This window comes from Podarcis liolepis (assembly GCF_965112155.1).
Source record: "Podarcis liolepis genome assembly, chromosome: 13".
NCBI classification, from domain to species: Eukaryota; Metazoa; Chordata; class Lepidosauria; order Squamata; family Lacertidae; genus Podarcis; species Podarcis liolepis.
In genome coordinates this window covers 54,572,116-54,586,622 of record NC_139573.1, presented here as the reverse complement: position 1 = coordinate 54,586,622, position 14,507 = coordinate 54,572,116, and the positions used below count along the sequence as shown (strand labels likewise).

Here is a 14,507-nt window from a genome sequence, read left to right as displayed (position 1 = left end):
GAATATAAAGCAATTATTTTACATACTTTTCATCTGCCCTACTGATTATAGGGAAGGACAGCATTACATTGGTTGTGCAACAATGGTTACCTTGATGCTATAAAGTTGTTGCTGGGATTTGGTGCTTTTCCTAACCATATGGAGAACAACGAAGAAAGGTATTGAATAATTTGTCTACTATCTTTATGTTCCATCTTCTTGTTTGTTTAATGCAAGGTGGTATAGCATTGCAGATTAGGAAGCCACTGGTTTGAATTTTGTCCCTCATGGTTTTTTTTTTTTTTAATGTTTCCTCTTCCATTGGAGAAGAGAATTCAGTTGGAGAATCAATGGGAGATAAAATGGAGGGAGGTACTTGGATAGGAGTCTCAACTTTTCTCCAATTTGGGGGTCTATTGGGGGACCAGAATTGCCTTGGGTCCTTCAGATCCTTGCTGTTTCCCTGATAAGGGATGGGTTTTTAGGTGAGAACTATATTTACACAAATTATGTAAAGCATCCCAATATGACAATTCACAGCCTGATTCTTAGATTTTGAAGTCACATTATGCAAGTTGAGATTCCATGAGTAAACTTTCATATGCAAAATACTCTCCTGAAAGCAATGTGATTAATGATAAAAAGAGGCCTAAGCAGACCTGTACTGTGATAAAATTAATTGACCACATTTTAGATTGGAACTTTAAAAATTATTAATTGAACTGGTTAGCTGTAATATTTAAAAACAGATATAAATGTTTATAGATGTTGTTTTTCAGAAGAGGCCATTCCAAGACTCATCTTGGATCTTGACATTCAAATCTCTGCGCTCTCTTCTTTGTCTTATAATTTCTATTGACATTTCAGTTTGAGACACTCTAATCTGACTATCAGCCAATCACCATGTGGCAAGTCCAATTTGGTTGGCTTTGTCTCTTTTCTTCTGTATTTTCCTGTATTGTGTCCTTCCTGGTTACCATCAGGAAGAACTTTAATTTGACCATCTTGTGCACTGACACTTAACGGTTCAAATTGATGTATCATGTATGGATTGGTTTTGTCTGTAGCAGGTAACTTTAAGCTTGTAGACACCTTTGCCTTGCATGACTGTTTGTATAAATCTATGGAATGGGTACTGGCTATTGTCAAGACAAGTGGACTTGCGCAGAATGTGTGCAGGAAACAGCTTTTATTGAGTAAGCTTTAAAATAAATGTAAATGTATATAAATATTACATATATATTCAGCCCAGCAGGAGAATGCTTTTGTTGAAGACCCCAGTCATTCCACACACACACACACACACACACACCAGTTTGCAAAAAAAAAAACCCAACCCATTCCATAGCCAATGAATCCTCATTGGGCAGTTAGTTTGTTTTCTAAGTGTGCAATTTAACAGCCAAATAACACAAGTTCTTATCCCAAACTACTGTTTACACAGAAGGCAATAAACAGTTCAAGTTAACCAGAATGTTTTATAATGTGAGGGAAGTCCTCTGATTTCATTTTTCTCCCTGTACGTGAAAAAGCTGTTACATTCAGTTCTAAAGGAGTCTTGTGCTTTCAGACCTTGAGTCAATTTTATGTTATTATTTTATTTTTCCATTTGTCCACTTGTCAAAGAAGATTCCTGAATTGCACAGGGTTGGACTAGATGATTCTTGGTCCCTTCCAACTGTACAATTCTGTTAATCTAATTTCTTCCAGTATCTTGTTATTATTATAAGCCTGGCTGCTAGTAGAAGAGAATTCATTAAAGGTTTAAACTGTAATTTAATGCTGTCGCCATGAAAAAGATTGAGGGAAGCCAGCTGGATATTTAGATACATTTTGTCCAGTAAGTGCTTTTAATTGGACAAATACTTCCTCCCGGAACTGAGCTATTTTTCCACGTGTCCACTACATGTGTTGATTAGAACCTAACATTTCACACCCTCTCCAACATTTTAGTGAGGAGGAGGGGCTAATATGGGCTACCCATACCAGTGTGAGATGCCATTTTAGCATTATTTCAAGTACTGCCCCTCTCATCAAGGCCAGGACTTATTTCACAGAAAATTTCCTCCACATTGACGTCCACATCTCTTCATTGATAGTCATCTGTCCATCACCTTTCCACATCCACCTTAAACCACCTGCTGTAACCATGTCTATTTGGATTAACATATTTTAATTGCAGTTTCCTGCAATAATAATATAGAAACACTAAGCTACTTTTCACGACCCATGCTTTCTCAACCTCAATACCCCTCCTGCAATACAAATGGTGGATTTTATTTTTATTTGTAAGGCAATTGCATTTTAATGTTTACATACTTCAGGAAAAAACACAATATTTTTTTCAAGAAAAGGAGCCTGCTACAACCTTTTGCTTCTCGATGGACACGCTCCTTGCACATTACATTAAAATCCTGGATTTCTAAAGTGTTTTCTCTTGGCAATATTCTCATCTCCATAAGAAAAGCAATAATAAGTTCAAAATTAGCCATGAAATCCTTTCAAAATGAGCCAGTCTTTCTCCATTATCTGAATCCAGAGAAATCTCTAGAGAGACATGCACCAAAACAGACCCCAACACGGCTTCCCTATCAATCAGGAAGTACCTTCTTTGTTGTCTGGAGAAGGGACTTCCTGGATCATGTGGCTTTGGGGTCTTCCCTTGGGCTGACATCTCTCAATTACTCTTTAGCACTCATCAGTTACACTCTGACTTTTCTCATTGGCTGAAAACAATGAAAGGCAGGAACAGGCTCTTACTCACAATGCAATCACTTTGAATGGTGCCTGGGCATTTTGCCGCGTAACTTTGATTCTATAAAGGCTGCAGATATTCTTTTAAAAAGTAAAGCTCAGAGTCCACAGTCCCTCCTGACTCTGGGCCTGGTACACAAGTACCCCCTCAGGATTACACCAACACTGTAATCATTTTAGGCTGCAGTAACTGGAAACCGTTCAAGCAGCTGTACAAAATGGAGCTAAGGAAATATCCTGTTTTTCTTCTGAATTCCGTTAGGAGTCCAGAATCAAGTGGATGATAGTGATCTTATCCTTAAGGTGCAGGTCACAACAGGCTGCTGAGGGTTCCAACTGATCATTCAGGATCCTTATGAAGAAGATCCCTTGTCAGTTGAAGAGATTCCTTGGTTAGCACTTCCTGAGTGCTGTGACGGCAGACGAATGATTTGATTAATAAAAGCTTCTTGTATCGATTGGAATCACTTTATCTACTTCTTCGGGGAAACCCAGTCAGATGAGTGGGATACAAAAAAAAAATATTATAAATGCCTACTTTTAAATCACAGCTGCTCTTGAAGTTCTCACCTCTTCTTTTCAAAGTTTCAAAGTACAATCCTATACATGTCTATTCAGAAATAAGTCCCATTGACTTCAGTGTGACTTACTCTGAAGTAAGCGTATTAGACTGAAACCTCTGCATTTGCACTCTTCTTTTATATCTGCTGCTGTAGAATAAAATGATACTATTCTGTCCATTTGGAGAAAGCTAACCTTGAAAGCAGGCGGTGAAAGTTGGAGGCTAGTGAAGATGTAATGGCTCTTGATTTTTCAGTTGCACCTGCACTGATTTCTAATGTTGTACTGTGGGTGCTGCTGACTGGCTGTGGGAAAATACAGCATGGGGGCAGTTTAGCACGTTGGGGAGTGTTTATGCTGCCATTTAATGATGGACCACATGGTTTGAAGATGTAGTGGCCTCTGGTTCCAATGGCTGCTACAGCTGATGGCAGCTGGAAGCCCCTTTCCCGCCTGTGCCCCAAATACATTGCAAGGAGAGACCTGATCCCACCTGCTGCGCCACCGTCAATTTCTCTGCCAGAGAAAACAAGGAAATTGCAACACCAGTTGCCCTCCTTCCTTGTTTTGTCAGCGAATCATTTCCCCTGCTCTCCACCTCACAAGTGCAAGCAACATCAGATTAGCATAATTAATCATATAATACTACAATATTACGAATCCAACAAAGCAGTAGTGCTGATGTGCTGTTTGGGAAACTGTTTTTTGTTTTGTTAATTACAATATTTCCTTGTCCTTTGGTTCAAATATGTGCTAATGTTTTATTACTTTTAGGTACACGCCACTCGATTACGCCTTGCTGGGAGCTCATCATGAAGTAATTCAGTTCATGTTGGAGCACAGTGCGCTATCCATAGCTGCCATACAGGACATTGCAGCTGTAAAAATCCAGGCCGTCTATAAAGGATACAAAGTTAGGAAAGCTTTTCAAGATAGGAAAAATCTTTTAATGAAGCACGAACAGCTGAGAAAGGATGCCGCTGCCAAGTAAGTGGCGCACATGTACAAAAAAACCCAACAATAACCTCTTTAAAATGAAGTAATCCCTGAATACCATTGTACAGAAAATCTGCTATTTCTGCTGTTGCTTTTTCTTGTAGGTTTTCTCCCTTTGGCTTTGGATTTATTACTTTAAAACAGGGGTCAGCAAACTTTTTCAGCAGGAGTCCAGTCCCCCGTTCCTCAGACCTTGTGGGGGGCCGGACTATATTTTGGGGAAAAAATAATCAACGATTCTACTCATGTAAAAACATGCTGATTCCTGGACAGTCCGTGGGCCGGATTTAGGAGGCGATTGGGCCGGATCCAGTCCCCAGGCCTTAGTTTCCCTACCCATGCTTTAAAAGGATAGGCATAAGGAGGAGACAACAAGAAGCAAGTTAAATGCTACAGCAGCAAATGATGAGATGGTTTAAAAGGAATGCCTCTGTAGAATTAGTGGAATAGAACACTAGGAGTGCCAGAAAGCTTTAGGAACGGGGAGTAAAATAATATTAACAAACTAATAAATAACATCAACTCCACCTGTAGATATAAACTTTTGAAATAACTGCACCTATGTCTGTTACTTACACATTTTATTAATTTTAATAATACCATATATACTCAAGTATAAGCCGACCCGAATATAAGCCGAGGCACCTAATTTTACCACAAAAAAACTGGGAAAACGTATTGACTCGAGTATAAGCCGGTTCACCATACCACAAACCTGGTGGTGGCAGCGGCAGCGGCGGAGGAAGAACAAGCAGCCAGAAAGGGCTGCTTTCGGGCTGCTCATTCCTTCTCTGCCGACTGGGGCAGGCTGCTTGTTCCTCCGCCGCCACTGCTGACAGTGGCAAAGGTGGAGGAGGAAGAAGGAGCAGGCCAAAAGGGCTCCTTTCTCTCCGCTCGTCCCTCCGCCGCCGCCTCTGCCGCTCACAAGAACAGGCATAGGAGCCGCGATTGGGAGAGGCGCAGCACAGTACTGTGCAAGAGGCAGGCGGCGGCAGAGGGACGAACGGCGCCGCTCGTCCCTCCACTGCAGCCTGCCTCACTCGCGTATAAGCCGAGGGGGGCTTTTTCAGCATAAAAAATATGCTGAAAAAGTCGGCTTACACTTGAGTATATACGGTAAGTATTTTTACTCATTGTTAGCTGTCAGGGAACTGCCATCGCAGTCAGGAGTGGAGGAAGGGCTCCCGAGCGATGCCGGAGAAGGTCCCAGCAGGAAAAGAGGGGACTCAGTGACCGGGGAAGGAAATCAGCGTTACACCAGGGAGAAAGGCGGGCTTCGGAGGGATGGCTCCAGGACTCTTTGCCAGAGACCAGCAGGGAGAGCATTGGTCCTCCACTGCCCACACCCACCCTGCGCAGAAGACTTCCGCGCAGGGAGGCTAGGCAGAGACTATCCGTCAAGGAACTTTTATGTTGGAAGAAGTTCAGGAAACGCCCACTGACGGATTCTGCCAGTGACTGAGACAGACGCAGAATCAGGACTGTCCAGCCAGGGAAAGGTGTATCCAGGCAACCTCACCGAGAGTGGCGGCAACTTACGCACGAGCAACCCCCAATTCCCATTACATTAGCCTTCACTCTGACTTAAGGTTGTTTTGTTTTCTGTAATATTGGATTGTGGACACTAGGCATATTCCCACATTTTCTTTTGTCACGAGGTGACTTTTGAACCAGTGGAGATCCACACGAATAGATTCATCTTATGTTTTGGCTTCCCTAGCACCAATGTACTAGGCAAAGACAGCAACAATAAAGGGAAGTTTGCTGGGAGCAATGCATCTGAATTCAGTGAAGCTGTTGAGTTAGAATTCTTTAACAGATCTTGATACTGTTGTATTGTGACTCACTAGACACTAGGAGTGACCCAATACAGAAACTATTTTTTCCACTTTGGCTATTTACAGTAGCCTTCCATGAGTTTCAGGGTTCAGGTCTGAAGCAGAGAGGCGGAGGTTCTCCACACAGTTTAGAACTTTGCACAGTCAGGCTTCTGACTCATCCAGCGCACCTTCGTGGGTACAGGAGGCTCTCCAGACCTTTGCCCTGAAGCCTGTGGGCATGTAAATTAGGTAATGATCAGGGAAGCACAATAGGCAATATTCTCCCGCTCATCCTTCCCTAGTTACACATGAGCAAACAGAAGGCCCAAATAGGGCTATAATCGTGTTCCAGTTTAGCAGCAGGGGCCTCTAGCCCTGGGAATGCTTCATGCCCAGAATGATTGGGTATCTTATTTAATGATGACCTGTGATGTACCTGCTACAGTAGTACCTCAGGTTACATACACTTCAGGTTACAGACTCTGCGAACCCAGAAATAGTACCTTGGGTTAAGAACTTTGCTTCATGATGAGAACAGAAATTGTGCTCCGGCGGTGCAGCAGCAGCGGGAAGCCCCATTAGCTAAAGTGGTGCTTCAGGTTAAGAACAGTTTCAGGTTAAGAAAGGACCTCCGGAATGAATTAAGTACTTAACCCGGGGTACCACTGTACAGCTATTTCTTGCATCGGACCTACTTAATCATTCCCCCACACAAACCAGGCAATGATTGCTTGGTTGTGTGTACATATGTACATGAGGGTGGGGGTATGGAGTGTGTCTGTGTGTGTGTGTGTGTGTGTGTGTGTGTGAGAGAGAGAGAGAGAGAGAGAGAGAGAATATCACAAACACCTCAACTGAGGCTACTGTTTTCCTATTTCATGCTTCTGTTAAAGAGGCTCCAGCTCACAAAAGCTTGTAGCAAAATGCTAATTATTTGTGGTCTTTAAGAAGCCACGTGGCTCTTCCTTGTGTTGAATTGCTCTGTTAGCCAGCCTGCCAGATGGACTCTGGAGTGACAAGGCTAAGGCTTCTACTGCAGCTGAATGTACCTTGCTTGTCTTGTTTCCTTGAAAGAGAAAGAAATAATTGTGCCGTGAATAGCAAGGCCTAATTCATCAGATCAAAATGGCAGACGGATCTATACTGGGTACGAGACAGACACCCATATGCTTTCTGTTTGGTGATACTATTATTTGAGGCTGAGCCACTTCTGTCAGTGCCAAAGGCTGACTGCTGAAGTGCCTCAACCTGCCCAGAGTACAGTCTGTGGCTCCATCAGCAGCTCTTCATGCACCCAGATTCAATCAGCTGCTTGATAAGATAGCAATGACAGATAAAATTCAGGCTTTTCCTTGACACCTTGTACTGACTTCACCTCTTGCTGTTACTTGTGAATCACAACAACCGATAAAGGCATGCCACATAACTAGCCTGTCATTTATCAGCAGTCTACAGCCCACGTTGCAGCATTAAAAGTTTAAAATATCAGGGCTACATGTCCATTTTATAGTCTTTTTTTTTAACTGCAGCTAGGTTTTTTTTTTGTCATGGTGCATAATTTATTTATTTAAATTAAAATATTAATATGCGAGCATCTCGACATAGGGTGAAATATAAAACAACAGCATCAAAATATACAATATAGTGAAAACCAGAATACAATCAAGTCATCAAAATTTACTTAAGAACTGCAAACTATGTACGTTTTGCCTGAAGCGGGGGGGGGGTGTTCCAGAATGTGAGTGCTACCAGAGAAAAGGCCCTCTTTCTGGTTCTTACCACCCCCCCCCAAACTGTTCCCACAGAAGGATAATGACCCCATCCACAGCAGGCAAAGTGCCTAATTCCCAGACACAGGAACCACCCACCCACAAGATTCACCTTCTGTTTCCTGGCTCCAATCCAGCCCACCAGTAGATTACTGGTCCAGAACCTGCATTGACACCCCTGACTCAGATGATACAGAGAACAAGGGGAATACTGGTGATACTGCCCTCCCAAGTTTCCTAATGACTGTGTCATATAGTAGATGTTAAATAGCATTGAGAACAAGATGGCACCTAGTGGCACCCAAAAGCACAGTCACCCAAAATCTCTAAAGCTGATGGTGAGAACCAAAGAGGGTTCCTCTTTTCCATCCATCTTCCTGCTGAGTTCTCAGCAGCAGTATTGAGAACAGAGGAGCAATCCTGCACCTTCTCTCTCCTTTTCCAGGCTTCTTTTTAAAAAGGAAACACCTCTTTGTTTTCCTGCATTGCTCCTGGCCTTTCATAATTTTCTTACTGGTTAGGGGGGCAAGTCAGGACAGGGAAGGAAAGACGTGTAAGGCCCTTTAGTTTTTTCCTTGTAATTCAATAGTGTGTTATAATTTTCATGCTAAACTACTTTACAGGGTTGTTCATCCACTAGAGGAAAAGTGCGATACAAGAGGGATTCTTGTTTGTTTGTTGGTTTTTTTTTGTAAATTCTCCTGTTTCCAGGAGTGCCTTTCATTTTAATACTGTGCTTCAGACAGTTTTAATGAACAGGTATAAACTATTGCTTATAGGAAACGTGAGGAAGAAAACAGAAGAAAAGCCACAGAACTGCAGAAAGAAATGCGGAACTCCAGGTCCAGCAAGGGCCAGGGCCAGCAGCAGTTCACTTCTGAGACAGAGAAGAGTCCCTTGAGACTTCAGACGGCACAAGGCTGCGCCCAGCAAGGGGACGATGCCCTTGGTAGAGGGCCTCCTTCTGGCAGCCTGTGTCAAACCCAAACAGGGAAAGTCAAGAGAAACTCAGCCACAGTCTTGCCAAACAAAGTGACTAGCAAGAACAAACATCACTCCGAAGAGCTGTTTGGCGAAGATCAAAAAAAGGAAATGGGTTTGTAATCTCAGTGTTGTTGCTGTTGTCGTCATTTATTATTATTTATTAAATTTATATATTTGATTTGTTTCATTATATTTCTATGCTGCCTTTCATTCAAATCAATCCCAAAGCAATAAATAACAATAGCATGATAGAATATAATAGAACATCACAAGTACTGCATAAATCATATAGAATAATTAACAAATCATATACTGCCCTTCTTCTGAAGATCATAGGTTGGTTTACAGTATAAAAACACAAAATTCATAATATAACATTGCCAACAAACAACACATGCCCCAGACACATTTAGAAGGCCATAGATAATTATAATCAGCCAAAGGGGAAAGAGGAATGTTTTTGCCTGGTGCCTAAAGATATGCGCAGAAGGTGCCAGCTGAGCCTTCCTAGGGAGAGCTGTCCACAGGTGGGGAGCCACCACAAAAAGGCCCCTTCCCATGTTGCCATCCTCTGGGCCTCCCATTGACAAGGGCTGGTTGCCATTGAGTAAGGGATGGGCAGTCTAAGAGCAGCTCAGTCACTGTCTGGCCAGTGAGTTTTTGAGGCTCATGATTAGGGTAGACTCATGGGCGTAGCCCGGATTTGTTAGGGGAGGCAGGCTTTATGTTGGGGGGGGGGAGAAAACATCGGTTAAGCATTGTTATTGATTTACTTGATTTAGGGGGGACGGCTGACCTCAGCCCCCCTTGGCTATGCCCATGGGCAGAGTCCACTGCTTTATAGGACCAGCTGAAAAATGATTGGGCTGTTGTGTCACCTGACCAGTGCAATGCCATCCCCTGGTCTTCTGCAGCGCTTGTGTTGCAGCACAGCAGAGAGGAGGCCAACAGCTCCCCACTCCAGCAAGGTGCCTGGTGAGAGCCCAGGGTGTCATGGGTAGCTAGTCTCCAGTTTCAAGACTTCCGTTTCTTTGCTTTGCTACCTTAATATCAAAAGAGGGTGAAACTCACTCCTGGCATCTCCAGAAGAATGGATTTCCTTTTCATAATTTTGTGAGCTTCCCTTGCAAAGGATGTTCCTTTATTGGGGGTGATACAACCCAGGGGGTGATTTTTGACCTGGAAATTTTGTATGTATATGCTCAATAACTGCCATAACAATTATATAATTGTTTAATTAATTATATAATTAATTAAACTATAATTACATTTCATAAGCTCTTATCGAATAGAATAAGGAGAATATGTGATTGCATGAATAAGTTCTGTATTGAATAGTTTTGATAATGCACTTTGTTCCATGAACTATTAGATCGGCAGGTAACATTATCAATGAGCATGAATTAAATTCTTAGCAGAAAGCTGTACATAAAACAGTTTTGACCTTTTGAATGCTTTGTTCTCTAACTTCCATGGTCTTTTGATTTTAGTTATGAAACATTTAAACAATGTTTTAATTGTAAAACTGGGTCCCCTACCTTGACTTCCAAAAATGATTCCCTTGAATACAATTAAGCTTTTACATTTATCCTAACTGTATTGTGTCTCAGTATTCGTCAATCTGACTAACTGCTTGTAGGAAATTAGAATTATTTAAATTATTATTTATCTTTGTCTCCCAAGACGTATCCAGGGAAAACAGCAAATGCAAGACTGTCTGCGCCCCTTCCCGTTCCAGTAGAGAAAATGATGGGCCTCAAGTTGTATCTGCTAGCTCAAGCAAGAATGGTAAAAAGCACAAGGAGCCTACTGTGAGAGCAAATGCCACCTTCACGCATGCCAGGAAAAGGCACGACTCTAGCGCTAAAGCTGCCTCTTCTGGGGAAAGATCAGAAAATCCAAGTCAGTCATTAAACAACAGTATAGACCATTGTGAAGAAACAGGAGTTTGGGTTCAGAATAGTAAATGCACTGATGGAAGCACAAGGAATTCAAGACACTCTGAGCTGGCCCTTAAAGGCACCCCACAGCAGCAGAAGGCAAAAAGCAAAGATGACGAGAAATGGTCCCGAGCTGGGTTCAGCAGACCTGGGAGTGCCAAAGTGAGAGGCGTGAATATCAGAAAGGACCTTTCAAGTGCTGCTGTTACACAAACCGGTAAGGTGGCAAATAACAAAGTCTGTCCTTTGCTGGTCAATGACGCAAGGACTGCAAAGCTAACACCCAGCAGACGGGCACTGGACAATGGCCATGGAGACAGTGCAAAACCCAGCAGGCAAGCGCTAACGGCACCCAGGAATTCAGAACATCAATTGCACTTCCTTCACTGCAAGAGCCCAGCTACCGAACCTGTCCCTTCAGAGGTCTTGAAGCAAGTGATTGAGAAGGAAAGGGCAAGAAAGGAGCTCTTCCAAAAGAAGAACTGTGCTGCTGAAATAATTCAACGGGCTTGGAGAAGGTACTCGTTTATTTTGCTTTATTACAAATATTTTTGACCCTTCATCAGTATAGATACAGAGAGGGATGCAGAACACAAAATGAAGGCAACCAAGCAAAACGTAAAATAAAGAGTACACAATAAAATACACCATCAAACAAAGAAAGCAGAAAAAGCAACAGAGAATGTTGAACAATACCCAGCTTACAAAACTCAAAATGCGGGGACACTTGGCTATTTCTTCTTGTTTAGCTGATTTCATTTTAATTACCACTTCTCATTTCATCAAGTCCTATACAGTTGTGGCTATACTTGAAGTTCTGGCATTTTTTGATCAACATGAAGCCAAGCTTGCAGTTGATATATCAAGGGCAGTGGATGGAGGCCTATTCAGTAGAAAAACAAGCCGCTATGCCGAATGCATTAGCGCGTCTCTTTTCATCATCTAGCCACTTCATGTATTAAAAGGACTTGGCAGTGAAGGATGCATGACTCAAATATGCTCTTCCCATGTTTTCAGATATCATGTGAAAGGGGAACATGCATCTAATACGTTTTTGAGACAGAACTTGTCCTTGCAAGAAGCCATGCTGGCTTTTGCTTCAGCAAGACTTGGTCTTCTATATGCTTGGTTATTTTATGTTTAACAATACTTTCCACCAGTTTTGCCAGAATAGATGTTAATCTATATGGCCTATAATTTCCAGGACCCCCCTTTTTGTTATATTGGCTACTTTCCAGCCCTCAGGTATGGAGGTTGGATCTGGGGGATTAGTTACATATTTTTGTTAGAATGTCAGCAATTTCATATTTGAGTTCTTAAAGAACTTTCAGGTGGATGCTGTCCAGATCCATTGATTTGTCTGTTTTAATTTTGTCTGTTATGCCCAAAACTTCCCTCATCACAATCGTCTGCCTAAGTTCTTAAGACTTGCCTCCTGCAAGTTATTTCAGCCACTGGGATCTGTCCAATATCTTCTGTTGTCTCTCTGTTGTTGGTTGGCTGCAGCCATTTTAGAAGAAGCCATGGCGGGAGTTCGGAGATAAACGTTCCCATGGGGAATAAATGGAAATTGCTAGCTTGTTACGCAAACGCTTGCCTAACAAATGCTTTCCTGGGAGTGCATTGTGCTCAGAAAGTGGGATCTGTGTGTATGCTCATGAACTGGTGGTGACAGACCAAGATCAAGACCTTGGGGACACAATAGGTAGCGCAGTGAAGATGTAGACCCATGAAAAAGGCAAATTCCATTAGGAAAGCATCTGAAACTAAATCTGTTATCATACAATTTGATGGTGCAACTGCATTTCGAATACTGTGTACAGTTCTGGTCATCTCGCCTAAAAAATAATAATTGAAGAGTTGAAAAAGGTTCAGTAGATGATCCAAAATGATCCAAGGGGATGGAGCGACTCCCCTACGAAGAAAAGTTGCAGCGTTGGGATTTATTCGTTTAGAGAAAAGGTAAGAGGCCATATGCTAAAAGCAGGCCTTTGCAGGGTAGCCAAGTACAGTCATACCTCATGTTGCGTTAGGTTCATGTTGCATCTTTTTGGCTTGCAAAACAGCAAACCGCGTTTGTATACTTCCGGGTTTCGCCACACGTGTGCGCAGAAGCGTTCTGCGCGCTTCACACATGAGCAGAAGCGGCGCTCTAGTTATGGACTTTTCAGGGTGCAAATGGCACCCCGGAACAGATTGAGTCCGTAACTAGAGGTACCACTGTACACTTGCCTTGGGCCTCAGAGGACTAAGCTGGCCGGGGGGGGGGCGCCAGGGGCCAGCTGCTTTTTTTCTTCGATTTTATAACTTTATTCTAATAAGACTTGTATGGGACTGGATAGAAGTATATAAAGTTATGCCTGACACGGAGAAAGTGGATAGAGAAAATTCCCCACTCCACCTCTTGTAACACTAGAACTCATGGACTTCCAATGAAACTGAATGTTGGAAGATTCGGAACAAAGCCAAGGAATCGCTTCTTCACGTAGTGCATAGCGATGGCCACCGACCTAGATGACTTGATAAGAGAATTTGACAAGTTCATGGAGGAGAGGGCTGCCATTGGGAGCCAGCCATGTTGGCTCTGCTCTGCCTCCACAGTTTGAGCCAGCAATACTTCCAAAGACCAACTGCTGGAAGCTACAGGAGAGGAGAGGGCATGGGGGTTGGATTCTCCCTGTGGGCATCTGTTAGGCCACTGTGAGAATAGTCTCATGTCCTTAAGGTGACATTGTGGCATGCTGGCTAACCTAGAAGGAGCTAAGTTCATTCCTTGCAATCCAAACACGGGCCTTTCAATAGATGAAACACACAGTTAATGTCTAAGTTTGTGGTTTTTTCCTTCAAACTTCCTAGTCCCTGTTCTTTGCTGCCCTTGGTAATAATTTAATTGTAGCAGATATTAAATGCATGCAAAACGAACACCAGGTCACAGAAAACAGCTATCAACATTATTTTACCACATCCCATCATAAATACAAAATTAATGGGTGATATAGATCCAGATCTTCACAAATCTATGTGTTGTCCAGTCCTTATTATTCATCTTTGCCTTTCCTCTGAGCTCAACAACTACCAAAATAAACTGAACTTCGTGAGCAATGTTTCCATGCCGGAGATTTAGCTCTTTTCATTCCAATCCACAATGCAAGCAGGGGTGGCTAGTTAGCTACAGTAGACATGTTGCGGTATAACAACTGAATAAGGTGGCATGTATTTCTATTACTAAACATAATTAGCAGAGATTTATGAGCATCAACAAAACCGAAATAATACTAATTTAAGAAAAACAATGCAAACCATGTTTTGGCACTTTTAAAGACTAACAGGCTTCCTATGGCACAAATGTGGTTCAAAACCTGAATCACCCAATAGATTGTAGATCAAAGGTCTGGGAGAAGAGCGCAGCATGGATACCCCCCCCAAAAGACCCTCGGGAGGCGGGACCTGCTAGGCTGTTAGTCTGATTGAGTTTTTCCCCCTTCTGGATTGGAGGTTCTTCGTAATTAAGACAAAACATAAATACGTGCCTGGCAAGCTTAAAGTTTGATGTTAGTTATATCAAATTAATGGATCTTATTATTTAACTCAGACCTTCCTTTGCTGAAGAAACCTCTTTATCCCACAAAAGTGATCCAGTTAAGGGGGAATTTTGTTTTCCCAGTTAATAATGAAGTGAAGAGGTTTATGGGAAACTTTAGGGT

At 42.4% G+C, this 14,507-nt stretch overlaps 1 protein-coding gene across 2 annotated transcripts in view; it reads left to right on the top strand.

Annotated features, from left to right (window-relative positions):
- The window catches only part of INVS (inversin), a gene marked incomplete at its 5' end in the record, with an annotated part of 65,481 nt that overhangs the window by 47,990 nt on the left and 2,984 nt on the right, over positions 1 to 14,507 (top strand). For both annotated transcript variants that reach the window (XM_083473127.1, XM_083473126.1), the window contains 4 exons: positions 52 to 158; positions 4,069 to 4,281; positions 8,659 to 8,975; positions 10,547 to 11,321. In XM_083473127.1, coding sequence (XP_083329253.1) covers positions 52 to 158; positions 4,069 to 4,281; positions 8,659 to 8,975; positions 10,547 to 11,321 — 1,412 coding nt within the window. The remainder of the gene's footprint in view (positions 1 to 51; positions 159 to 4,068; positions 4,282 to 8,658; positions 8,976 to 10,546; positions 11,322 to 14,507) is intronic.